This window comes from Pleurodeles waltl, chromosome 9, assembly GCF_031143425.1.
Source record: "Pleurodeles waltl isolate 20211129_DDA chromosome 9, aPleWal1.hap1.20221129, whole genome shotgun sequence".
NCBI lineage: Eukaryota > Metazoa > Chordata > Amphibia > Caudata > Salamandridae > Pleurodeles > Pleurodeles waltl.
This window is the reverse complement of record NC_090448.1, coordinates 343,866,022-343,880,174: the sequence shown is the minus strand read 5'-3', so window position 1 is coordinate 343,880,174 and position 14,153 is coordinate 343,866,022. Positions and strand designations below refer to the sequence as shown.

General features: G+C 42.1%; 1 protein-coding gene across 1 annotated transcript in view; it reads right to left on the bottom strand.

Moving 5' to 3' along the window:
- Nucleotides 1-214: 214 nt before the first annotated feature.
- NCCRP1 (NCCRP1, F-box associated domain containing) overlaps nucleotides 215-14,153 on the bottom strand; it is a 41,431-nt gene continuing 27,492 nt past the window's right edge. Inside the window, exons 3-6 of the mRNA XM_069206915.1 lie at nucleotides 13,873-13,969; nucleotides 5,745-5,840; nucleotides 2,309-2,447; nucleotides 215-480 (exon numbers count right to left, since the gene is read on the bottom strand). Of these exons, the coding sequence (XP_069063016.1) occupies nucleotides 343-480; nucleotides 2,309-2,447; nucleotides 5,745-5,840; nucleotides 13,873-13,969 (470 nt within the window). The 3' untranslated portion in view covers nucleotides 215-342. The remainder of the gene's footprint in view (nucleotides 481-2,308; nucleotides 2,448-5,744; nucleotides 5,841-13,872; nucleotides 13,970-14,153) is intronic.

Here is a 14,153-nt window from a genome sequence, read left to right as displayed (position 1 = left end):
TGTGCTAATCATGCTTTTTGAAGGGCCACGATTTCATCCAGAGGGAAGGATGGCCAAGGCACAATCAGAAAGACCATCTACTACCTCTCAGATTGGCAGAACCATCCATGCTCAAAGTGTCTAATAAACGGCCGATGCATATGACCAAACATGCCAGCAGTCATATTGTTACTGCTGGTCACACAATCTACAATGAAACAGTTAAATAAATGTATTCTTGGTCTATGGAAATATTTTTATTGCATAGTACAGAAAACCCATATTAGATTCATGGCTGTTCTTTATAAATAGAGAGGCACAGACATTCATTTGGGTTCCATATCCTCTTCTACAAAGGCTAGGTCACTCTCTCAGTTTCACAAAAACAGATGTGTTTGTCAAGCGGGTGCGATGGAACCCCACCACAAACAGGTCCTTACTCTTGTGTAGAAAATGGACAAAGCGCACCCCAGGGCCGTATGCCTTGAAGACGTGGGAAACCTGGAAAGAAAGAAAGAATGTGCAATAAGACACTGGATCACGGAGGATGAAAAAAAAACAATGAGCTTTTCTCGAGGATCAAGGACATAGAAGTGTGGAGATTTGGAGAAGAACATTTTGCATCACAAATTGAAAGATATTTAGTCAGCCATTGTTGAACAAAGGGGACGTATGTAACAAATGTGGCAAACAGAGTTAGTGACGGTCACAAGTTTGTGGCGTATCAAGCTCACTGGCACAAGGAGTATCTAACTTAAGACTGTAAAAACTCCACTACTCCTCTCCTTCCCAATACTTATTCTTATAAGACTGAGGGATGCGCCATTTTATATGACGGGGAAAGATTTAGCCAAGGCTAAATCACTTCTGCCTTTATTAAGCAATAGTGATGGAGGCATGTTTCATGAATGAGCACCTTTCCCCCGTGAGATACAGTGTTGTGGATTCCTCTTCATGTGTTCAAACACACAGGAAAGGACATAATGGAACCTTTGACAATTTGTGGAAGAGACACAATTTAATTCAACACAAATAAAAGTTCTGTGTTTCATAGCTTTGTTTTCTGGAAGCTTTTAATACTTGTTGATGAACTCAAATAGTATAAAATTGATGTTTTGGTGCACACTGAAGTACATGATTGTCAGTGGCGGCATACAGCAAGTCCGTTTTGAAACAATACTTATGTTGCTTCTTCAAAACTTTGTTTTCCTTTGAAATGCCTAGAGTGAGTTAAAACATATGAATGCTTCTTGACTGACCTTGATAATGCTTTTGTACAAATTATAAATATAATAAATATATTACTTTCAACTAAGGATAAGTTTTGCAAATGATGCAAGACAGGTTGTTTACAATCAGTCAAAGGCTGAATGCGAGTGAAGTAACACAACAACATAGCTTTACAGGATGATGTAATATGTGAACATCGGTGTCATGTGCACACCAATAACAACTTTAACAATAGAATCTAGCAGGATATAGCAAGATATCAAGCTGTTATCGTCTATTTTGGCAATATGAACTTGATTGAGGATTTGACTGGTTGAAACATTTTGTCTGGTCTCAGCTAGATCACCGAACAGTTTTGAATTTAAAGTTAAGTCTTTTCCTACAAACTTATAAGAATAAGGTCTACTTTATCTGGCATTAGCTATAGACAAATTAAGTTATTTTACAATCTTTGGAAGACTGATATGTTTCCTGAGTGTCTAACTAACTAGAGTGCCCACCCTCTAGGCAGGCAGTAAGGCTTTGGTACATGAACATTTTACAAAACATTACCAAAAAGAGTATTGTATATGTCTTAGAATTATTCTGTAGCCTGGACTGACTGAAAAAAAAATATCATTCCAGACCTTCCTTGCACAATGAAGAAGAGAAGTGCCTTCTGTCTAGATGTTGCACCACCAGATACGGGTGGGAAGACAGAATTCTATTACATCTTGGAGTGCAGAAATCCTTGATGGACCATTAGACTCTGTTAAACTAGGCAGAGAGTGAAAAATATCCTGTCTCTGTAATACCCTGTGATGGGTGTAAATACTCACATATTGAATCTGATATCAGTGATCAGGAAAACACGTGATGGACCACATATTCCCTCTTTCTCTGTTACATTATTAATTGGGAGCATAGTGAATGGACAAGGTCCGGTTACACAATGCAGCAAGGATAAACTCTGTGGACCACAATTCCCTTCTGTCTCTTTTACACCACCATAGTGTAGTTATGGATTTAAAGATAAGAGACATCTCCGTATCTATTTATCACTTTTGAATGTGTATGGTCTCATCCCCTGGCCCCTATGCATCCCAGGCTGCCTCCTTACATTCTTCCATCCAGTAGAGTCACCGCTCCTGCTGTCTTCTGGTGTTAGCGAGAACTCCTGAATCACTGTGCTCTTATCAGCTCCAAGGAGTTTCACATGCAGCTCATAGACAAACTCATGCAGTTTGCTGTCTTCATACCTAGAGTTAAAAGGCAAATTAAAATGTGTCAGTGAGACCCAAAAATCTGGAAATACATGACCTTAAATTGTTTTCACTTAATAACTTTCTTCATCTCATCCCACACACTACAAAGCAACCTGAGCCCCTGGAATCTACATGGTATAATGAAAAACACTGAGGAAATACATGTGACAAATAGTGAAAAAATGTACAGACATCACTGACAATCCTCACTATCGGAAATATTTATCATTAATGATTAAACAAAACAGTTAGTTCCCTTACTTTTCAGGCATTGCTCATAGAATGAGAACTGGTGGTCCACTGCTCTGAATAGAAGAGACATGCCATCACAGAACAGAGCAGTGCGTGTCACAACTCATTTTGGATGCCACAGGGGATGCCGGGGATACTGGCACCAACCGTGATGCTTAAAGTCCTTTGCCACTGGTGTGCTGGGGTGCATCCTACGATGGCTCCGCAAACCTGGCCAAGTACAGAACTTTCTGTACTTGATTTTCAGGGTAGCAAGTGTGAGCATGCACAGGCTTCTCAGGGAGGTAGCGCAGAGTGCAAGAGCTCGGAATTCAACAAACAGGCACAATAACGTGAAGTCCAGCCCAGTGCTCAAGGAAAAATACTTTTGATCACACCATAAGCCCAATCTGCACAAAACTATAAGAGGGTAATAAAAGGCTGTGATCACTTGCACAATAATGTGAAGTCCAGCCCAGTGCTCAAGGAAAAATACTTTTGATCACACCACAAGCCCAAACTGCATAAACTATAAGAGGGTAATAAAAGGTTGTGATCACTTGCATCTAACAGTGAAGCATTACCACACCATTCTCCCTGGCACCCTGCTCTCATCTCTTTCTCAGAATGGTCAAGTTTCTGTCTCTATAGTTACTCATGCAATATGCAGTAGGCAAAGACTGGTCACAGGTGCAGATAACTCAAAGCAGTCTCACTCGTTATTGGAGCAACTTGGTTCAATATGATTTTTTAACCAAGGGTTAAAAAAACACAAGTGGTGTGGGGGGTCATGCAACTGCACATCATTCTCTGCCCTTCTATGCCAGCTAATCCCTTTATTTACATGCTCATGGTTGTGTTGCACTTCAGGCTGCACAGAGGCATGGAATGTGCTCCCACCCTTATTGCCCTAGTCCTATTGTTTATTGGGGTCATGGAGGCAGTGCTGTTCAAGTCATGGTTCACAGAGTGGATTTACTGGGCAGGACTGTGTTTTCACACCACCCTTTAGCAGTGGTGGCTTCATGGGTGACTGCTGACCAGTGATAGCACATAACAGTTGCAGCCTTCCAGGTGAGTTCCTTTATTTCTATAGCAGTTGCAGCATCCATGACGATCCTGGCAATTGTATGACTTTCACTTTAGTTTCTTCTCCAGCAGTGGTAGTACCAATATATCAAGCCCACAGCAGGCTGCCAGCTGAGAAAGCAATTTTTGTTCTAGTACAATCATGATATAGTTCACTCTACAACCAAGCAGAGAAACCAGATGACCACTTTGTTGCAGGATCACTTCTGGCTCAACTTCTACACTCTTCACCTTTCTCCGGGTGCTCCACATTATGGAATCATGCTGGGCTTCTCCTCCTGGACAACCTCTCATCCTGCAAGGCCAGCCATCCTCCTTACTTTTCCCAGCAAATACGCTTCTTGGCTCTTTAGGCAGATCCTCAGATTTTCCAGCAGACTGTGCAGACTTCAGGTGATGTTCCCTCACCTCTGGAAGGTGAGCTGTCAGACATATACCAGACACAGCAGCTCTTCGAGTACTCTGCTGCAAACTCCCTTCTCTTTCAAATGTCTTTTCTAGATGTTCTGCAGACACAGCCAGTATGCAAAGGGATGTTTTCACATCTGGTAACAATGGGGCCTGCTCCAAGCAGGAGTATCCAAAACAGGGGCACAACAATGCGTGAGATCCCTGCACCTGGCTCTCATCAGCCTTCCTGAAGCAGTAATAACAGACAGACAAAAGAGCAGGGGCTACCTACAAACCTTATCACTTTAAGGATGAGACTACAGTCCCCCACCCTTCACCACTACTTTCTACCAAATGGCAATGCACAGAAAGCACTAAGCAGCAGTCCTTTGCTTACAAGAACATTATGGAACTTCGAAAGGAAGCCCTGTATCTATTGTTCTTGTTTAAGTCTGTAGGGCACCACCATCCAGCCACAGGAATGCAGGCAATACACTTCCAAGGAACCTAGCTTCAACCCTCCACCTTGTGTCATGCTAAACCAGAGCATTCAAAGTGGATCCCTGTACTCCCTCAGACAATTACCAAATATTACCAAATATGTGCTACACTTTTACTGGCACACACACACACCTACACATGCACTTGACATGCACAGAGGATGTCAGCACCAAGTTCAGGCCTTCAAATGAGAGGAGTCAATAGGCTGCACTCTCACCAAGACAGAAAAAGGTCAGACCAAAGTATCAATTCAAAAATATGGTACGCTTACACCACCACTATTATGAGGGTATGGCTGTTGTGCCTCTTCAGGTCACTGAACATGTCCGGGACCTCAAATTTTCTAAAAGAGGCGTAGGCCTCTGCACATGCACAGGATTATAATGGCACCAGGGTCAAAATAAAAGTCAAGATTCTCAGAGCAGAGGTACACACCTCTTTGCCATGCAGCAAAGATTCCAAAAGTACACAATGAGTCCCTTTTCTATTTTCAAAACAGAAATAGAAAGTGTTCAAGTGGAATGCAACCACTTGACTGCTTAGAAGGTGGAGTGTCTATAGGTCTCCATATCAGAAGAAAAGATCTAATGTAAGTGGATGAAATAGAAGACGAAAGATAATATGGTTGGATGAGACATGAGTAGGGGATGCAGGGGCATGTGAGAGCATCACATATGAAGGAATCTCTGTCACCCCAGTTAACTGTATTTGTCATAAAAGGCATTTATTGTTAAAAATTCATCATGACATATTCATCACTCACAAATTGGTCAAAATGTGCAATGCCGCTCTCCCTTGGACATGTCCTCCAAATTGTACGTATCTCACGTCCAGCCTCATCAAACTGACCACAATCACTCCTCCCTCTAAACCAATCTTGGTTTACAACTAACATTTAACTCTTCACCTCGACCATGTGATACTGATCTGACCTTGGCATGACCTAAGTCAAAGCCTGGTCTTTACCCTCAGTTATTTCTAACAATGCGCACCCAGCATGTTTCTATTCTGCATTCCGAGCCATTCTGGAAACCTCAGTCCTTAAGCATATGCATACACTGGCTTTCAAGAAGACATTACCAATCCAAGATGCAGATCTCCGGCTGAAAGGAATCTAGTAGCTCTTCCCAAAGGCCTTCAGATACCAGGTCGATCACCTGCTCCTTGATACACCAGCTGCAAGGAAAGAGTATAGAGGGCTAGTTAAGAGAGGTGCTGCTGAGAGTCATGGACATGGGTGAGAGAGAAGCTGAGACAAGCCTAGAAAGAGACATGAAAGATAACTGGTTGGTGGAGTAGTAAATGTCAGGTATGGGAGAGGGTTGAGCTGGACAAAGATGAGGTGATTATGGTAACTGTAAGGAGGCATTCCATGAAAGGGGATTGAGATGAGCTGAGTGAGCTGAGCTGAAAGATGTATACAAAGAACAACAGAGTACGTTAGTTTGGATAGGTGCAGAGAAAGTTCACAAGAAGACAGGATTGTCACATGCTGCAAGACAATCATTTGAAGGTGCAAGAGAGCTGACAAAGTCAGAAAGAAGGTAAATGCTGTGGGTGAGATGGTCAAATACTAAACCAGGTAAGCCAACGAGGGAGTTACCACTTACTCTGTGGGGCAATTCTTCCAGCTTTGGACTTTGTGTAACTACTCAATGCATTCTGGAAGTGGTACCTTTTTTCACTTCAATTGAATCAATTTGACAACATACTTAATAGCAGGGACTCATAAAAGAAAAGAACAGATTGGCACACGTGGTCCCTGATGATCTAAAAGGTGCAAGTTGGGAGAATAAAAAATTGATAGGTCAGCCATAGAAGAAGAGATAGGTTAGCTGGAGACAGAAAAAAAGTAATCTGTGCAAAATGGAGACATATGTCTACTAGGTTAACTAAGCGAGGTGCAGAGAGAAATGAACTGAGGAAAGGGGAGGAGTTGTCTAAGCAAACTGCAGAATGAATAAATGAATTCATTCATTTATTAATTAAGACTTTGTTGAGCACCATAAATATGCCAGGAGCTGTCCTGGCGCCAGTACTAATCACCACTGGAGAAATCAACTTCGTGTGAAACTATAAATATCCACATTTAACAGTTTACAGAAAATGATGCAGTTCTCCTGGAACATAAACATGTGCGTTTTCCGTCGCTTGACTGTAAGAAAGGAGAAGCAGCTTTATAGTATAAGATGAACTTTTGGGATTTTTGGCAACGCAAGCAATATAATAGAACATAGGAGATGGAGACTTGAAGCAGCGTAGGTGAAAAGGTTTAAGGAGAAAAGGTTGGGGAAGGGAGGGAGATGAGAGAGGATTCTGATGGTTCTAAAGTAATACAGCCACTACAGTTCATGACACAATTGACATCATCAATGCAGCTGGAAACAATTTCTTCTCAGATTGCCTATTGAATTAACTGTTAAATGGAATCGCTGCCAGTCGCCTGTGGCACGCTGATGTCACTGATCCCAGCTGAAGGCAGGAACAGCTTTATTGGATAAGTTTTTGGCCACATTGGATCTTTGGAGAAGATTTTGGCAGCACTAGACCTTGGGGGAATTTCTTTGTGTCAGATAGATGCGAGTTTGAGACTGTTGTTGTGATCACACTGTACTATACTCTCCCAGCATTACATTACATTCTTTCAGATCATAGCACACCCTCTGTCCCACCACACAAAACCACGTAGCATTAATTTATACATGTATCAATGCGTTCTACCTAGGCCAAAACGTTTTAGTTAGAAAACACAGGTGTCGTCTCGTTAAATGGCTGATTCTGAGGTTCTAATTTGATTAATGGAGGAGAGCCTTGAAAGGCAGGGTCTGATACTGAGGCAGGATCAGAGGGAAAGGGACATGGGGCAGGATCTGGGAGTGACCTTTCAGTCCTTAAGATCATGATTAATCTTCCACTGATTCAAAGGAACATGGCCCTAGTAGTCGTGGTGTTCCTTCACAAGCAGTAACTGTGCAGCTAAGAGCTATTGACAGGGTAGAGCAATGTAGAGTGCAGGCAGACATGGCGCCAAGCACAGAGTGCTCACTTCGCAGACCCCTAATTTAGTTCAAGATGTATATGTTGTGTGAGAGCCCTTATGGCTATGTGTACAGCCTGGGAGTATACATTGGGAGGGACTCCACAACAAATCCTGCATTTTGTTGTTATACGTTATGAGTTAGTGAGAAGATGGTATGGGAGCTTGCCCAATCTCTCCTTCACAAAAGTCAGAACCTTTATGTAAATAACTTCTATATAGGAGTGTAGCTGTTCATTGAACTGTACAAAGCGGGTACTGTGGCTTGCAGTACCATTTGATAGCACCGCAAAAGGATTTCCTCAGGAGCTTGCTTGCAAGAAGCTCCAAAAAGGCTACAGCAATGTGTTGCACTGCAATGTACTGCTCGCTGTCACATTCTCAGACAGGTGGAAAGTATATATGTTCACTACACTTCACGATGAGAGCTCTTCTCCCGTCAGTCTGGAGACAGTTGGCAGAAGCCCACAAGCTCACCTGTACACTTGATTACAAGTACATGGGTGGAGTGGATAAAAACAACCAAGTTCTTTAATCATATAATGCAAATTATAAAACTCGTACATGGTATAAGAAGTTGGCTACTCACCGGATTCAGTTTGCAACATACAATGCATATGTTGTGTATCGGCAGACCACCACTGATGTCCTTCCTTAATTTTCAGCTGTCTGTTATTGAAAGCCTTACTGCTGTTGAATCATTAGCCTCTGCTTCAACTGTTGTAGAGGATGTATGCAAGGCTGCATGATCAGCATGTTGTTGGCTGTTTTTGCTAATATCGCTGATGCAGAGTTTGTGCTTGGTAAGGAAAGAGACAGGAGAGTAGATATTGCTGGCCTCAGTTCTCATCTCAGCCTGACCTCGGTTTGCCAAATGGCTTCACTTGGTACCACACAAAAGTGAAGTTCTGGGAAACTGACTGAAGTAGCACGCATAGCTACATTCCAATACAGATCTTTTGTGTGCAATGAAGCATTCAAATTTGTTAGTCATCAGTTGTTTATCACTACTGATGCCCCCTTAACTTGCAAAAGGACCTGGAGTGACAAGATCATTCAATGAAATTCTCAACACCGGGAATTTGGATCATCTAAGAAGAGCCCAGAATTTGATATGTAATCTTTTCCTGGACAACTCCATTAGATAGTGGATATGCAGCGATATTAACAGCATAAAAGTCTGTTTGGCTCTGTGTGATGAATAATGTATTTGCATCTCCTGTATCAAAGGAGATGGTGTTAAACTTTCTGGAAGATAGTGCCCATGCACCATCAACAAATAATAACATCATAAGTCACAAAAGGAATGATGATACAGCAGCAAAAACCTAAATTTTTGGCCATAGTAAGCATTCATACCTTTCATGGGTCCAGTAACAGGCAAGAATCTTTGTGTAGCATCAACTAAGTGTAGAAGTTGTTGTGTCTTGTAATGATGGGGGGGGGAAGGCTACCTCTTCTGAATGTGGATTGGGTTTGTTTCCAGATAGCCCAGTTTTTTGCATCTGTATCATTTAAATTGATATAGATTTTTCCAGATGGAGCATAGAAAATGGTAGTTGAAGTTCTTGCAGGTTCAATTGTTGAAGATGTTATTTGCACCACATCCAGATCAGTACTTGAGGATGGGTGACAATCTGGAGGCACAGTAGGTGGGTCAGTGTCTGGAATGGGACCAATGATTTCAACTTGGCTGAACTCGTCTTGGGAATTATTCCAGAATAAGGAGAGGACCTACTGGACTAATCTAGAGGGACTTTGGCATGGGCCACAAAGTGATTTTTGATATTATGTTATATGTATCTGTAAAGCGCACTATCACCTGTGATCAATCCACACTTTCTTGTTTTATTTTGCAATACAAAAAGTAAAAAGGATTATGGCGTGTGAAATGGACTGGCTGTTGGAAACCAACCCATGTGCAGTCAATCAGGTACAAATCAATAAAGACACTCAGTAATGAGCAAGACACTGATAGTGGGTATACTTTAGCTTTAATAAAATATTAGCACAAACATAGATATCAGCAATGATGGTTATGCTTTAGCAGAATGGTTATCCCCTCTACCCATCCTGGCTCACCCCAAACCTCAGTTTACTACTATGGTCTCCCAAACAACCATATTAAATACTCCCTCATTTATCTCTCCTTTACTCATCCCAAACCTCATCGTACTACTCTAATCTCCCAATTAAAACTTCTGGATTCTTCCATCCTCTATCCCTCCATTACTCTATTGAATCCAACTAACATACTCACACGTCCTCCACTCAAAGTAACCCATACTAATACTGTACTCATATTTCCCTATACTAATCCACCACTAATCCTTTTGGGTTCCGGAGTAGCGTGCTGTTAGCCGAATAGCTCTTCAACACCTCATCAGAGGTAGAGAGGGCTATATAAATACAATTACAATGGTATTTGAAACATAAGTGAACTCAAAAAGGCTAGGCTAAAATCTTAGTAGAAATTTTTTACTGAGGTGAAGACCACATTCACAGATTATCAGGGATGTAGGAACTGGAGTTGAAGATTTAAGTAGCACATCATAAGAATGGTGAGAAAAATCATGGGAAGAAGGCAGATTGTAATGGTGCTAAGACTGTTACTTTGGTTGGGGACACATGCAGCATGGTCCGATGACTGTTTCAGGTAGAGTGGTTAATGATGCTATATGGTATAGAGAGATTGCTATATCTCGTGAGGAAGATCACAGTAGGATTTTAAATGATTTGCAGACATTGTTATTATACACAATCTCAAGTCTGACAACAATGGAGGTTAAATAAGGACTAAATAATTTTGCAAGACAAAAGTTGAAATATACTGAAGAAAAAACGAAAAGCTTTGAAAAAGGAAAAAAGATAGACTAGGTACAGCAGAATGAAAAATAAAATGACAATATTTCCAGACCAAACCTATGTTTCTTATTGTGCAAGATGAAACCCAAGCAGCAAGACGAGTGCGACCAAAGATGTTGTTTCAACAGTCCCTATGACTTGAGGGACTGCATGGCGGCTCGACAAGAGAAATTTGAGTTAACATCAAATGATTTGATTTAATTTGAAGGTGGAATAGACAGGTATGCATTAAGCAAAAGCAGTTACTTTGCATCTTTAGAGAATCAAATGCTGTCAGCAGGAGGTGGAGAAAAGACATAATGCCAGCGAGAGTTCCCAGGCAGGGAATACCAGCTGCAATAGGTGCAGATAGAGCGCTACTGGAAACAAGAGGTTCTGTGAGGAGGCACTGCCAGTCTGGGCTGCAAATGGGAAGGCTCTGCAGCAGAAGGCAACGGTAGTTCCCACCAACCAGAGATGCAGAAGAAAGACCTTTGTATATATAAACATCAGTTCAATAGCAGTAGGAGAAGCAAGGATTAGATACTGCCATTGAGAGAAGTCTAGGTGTAGGCTGCCGCAAGGAGAGCAGGTAGGAAGAATCGCTTGCAGGAGGCACAGAGAGGGAGACAATGCCAGTGAGAGATGCAGATGAGACGCTGATGCAGGACATACAATAACAATGCAATCTGGAGGCGAACAGAGGGAGGAAGTGCCAATGAGAACCTGCACAGTAGAGCTGAGAGGAAGGCGCTGGTGCATGAGGTGTAAGGAGAGAATGTTGCCAGAGAGTGGCGCAGAGGAGGAGCTGATACAGGACATGTAGTCAGAGGGGCATTACAGGCAGAAAGCTTAGACAGCGAAGTCAGGATACCGGTTTCACATGCGGCCAGACAGTTAGGGAAGGGGTATAAACCCATTTACGTGCAGGCCAGCTTGTGTACCTGTTCTGGCAAAATGTGTAAATATCGTTGATGCAAATACATGAACAGCAAGTGTACGGTGTGCTGTCCAATCTACATGTTCAAACTCTTTCCCCTGACTGTACCCCCTCACCTCTCCCTCCTTTCTGTAATCTGATCTCAACAGGATGTACACACCACAGTGCCCTAGGTCCACCACGTCAACCAACAGAGAATCTAACTACAGTGAAAATGCTCTCTGTAAAGCACTCGACTGCTCCCTCAAGCTAAAGCTGAGTGATATCATACATATTAACCTAATGTGGAGAAAGCAGACACATTTTAGGTAGTACAGACAGAAATGGTAAAAGGATTTTAGTGCTCCAAGCAATATCCTATTTTGCACTTGGTACGCACTCCTTAAACACGAATAAGGTAAATTACAGAGCTTTTGGTGCTATTCTGTTCCTCCACGGATGGCTACTATCTGTGCCTTATGGAAATACTGAGCACAGTCATTGACTCTCTTAGCCACAGTAGTAGCTCAGACCTCAAGGCATATTGATGCAGCAGTTTGATTAGGTATGAAGTAACATTTCATCTGATCTCATTGCATGCATTAAACTTGTGTGCTCAGCAGTGGTGGCTGGTGATCTTTGAAAGGTGTGGAAATAATACTGGCCCCCCTTTTGTTGCGAGTGAACACAACTTCTTCTAGGGGAGTTTGGGGTTAGGGGGGTCCTCCTCCATGCCCCAGAACGAAATGTGGTCAAATAATGTATTTTAAAGCCTAATTTTCATGTTCTTTCAAGGCGTGCCAATCCTACAAAACATGATGTTCTGCAGGAGCTGACCACAAATGTGCTATGTGTGCCTCCATATGTCCAAAAACTACCTAAAGGTGCCACGGCCAGCATTATATCATAGATGCCCTCCACGTGCTGTGTGTGTTCCATTAGGCCACAAACTACATCTAAAATGCCACAACTGTGCCATTGCCGTCACCCAAATACCCGGAGTGACACTTATGTCTAAACTTATATTTAGTATATCAGGCCAGAGTTTTTGCAAGTGTGACACATGCCAATGCCTGATTTATTTTTCCATAGGTGTCCCCATACGTAACAAAATTATCTGTATTGTGCAGAATGTTGCCATGGGTGCCCCCTTAGGCCAAAAATGATGCAAAATACCAGTGCTAAAACTTTAACATCAATGTCATCGTAACACCACGGGCGACCCTTATGTCAAAACCCAAACTTCAAACCTGCTCAGTCATGGGTTCCAGATTTTAACCTATTGCTTTTTTACCCCATGGTTTCCAAACTTTATGACAAGTTGGGGAAGGGTAGGGCAACAAGGTGACTGAGAGGCAGACCAGGGCACTGCAGGGCTTAAGCCTAAAGAGCCAGTATCTACCTTTCCCAGTGAAGCTACTGTCACAAATGGGCAGGTCCCCGAGGCCAGGGCTGGACCTTCACCATCCTTAAACTATCTGTCTGATGGCTGGTGCAAGCACCTCTATGTTCTTGCACCAGCCAATAGACAGATGTCACGGTCTGTCTTAAGCTGCTTGACATTACTTCTCAGAGAGGTCAGTTTTTATTCTTACATTAGCAGTGAACAGTAATCTATTATAGTTTATTGTTCACTATTTGTGTTGTGAAACGTGGCAGAAAACAACGATGGCAGAGCCTGGTCAGCGGAAGCGCTAGAAAGGGCTAGATAGGACATGCGCCCCATCTCTGTTTGTTCTGGCCCCACTTGGACCCCATCACCAAAGTTGTTCTTGGTGCCACGAAGCATCATAGAAAAACAAAAACTAAGCAGCACCTTAACACACACGTATACGAGTGTTTGAGGAAATGCGCAAACCTATAGTTTGCACAATACGCCTAAATCAGACTTTCTACCGTAGCCGTGGTTGCAGCACACAGAACAGGTGGAGGAAAAAAATGTAATTCAGTATGAAAAATGCCGCCGCATATTTGGGAGAAAATGACGGGCATAGATCGATTTGCTTAACATACGTACAGACCACTTATCGTGTGAGATGCTCCTGATCTGCTAAGCATCATGTGCTACAGATTTTGTAATGGAAATTAATTCACCAAATGCCAAGAATAGTGAAATTTACATTGTGCACCCCTGGAACTGATGCAACAAAATATAAATGGGGCTCTTGGAGTTTTTCTCCTAACTTCCTGAGACCTACAATGCCAACAGGTATCAAAGGTCAAGAAATTGTAGCTGCTACCTATCCATCGCTACCCCTACATCGGATGCATGTACTTTTTCACATCAACATCTCACTGTTGATTCCAAAAACAGATGTTCTTTATAGACTTTCAATAATTATCTCCTGATGTCTATGCCCTGCTGGTTAATATTTCTAAGAAGAACTTTAATTCATGCTTCGACTTACCTGTAGTTTGGAAGATAGCATACCACTACTCCAGGAGGGATCTTGCTCATGTCCACAGGGATGCGGTCTGTGCTCACATTCCAGCCGCTAAAGTCACCTAGAAGCCCAAGAAACTATTTAGTCCACAACAAAAAAAGAGGAGAATAAAATAGACAGGCCTGTATTAGATTTATTTCAAGCTATCTCTGACCTTTAAAGTTAAGTTGTGTGTAAAAAATATTCATATGGTGTCCTAAACTATACATAAAATAGTAAAATTAAAGAAAAAGATTAGGGAACGA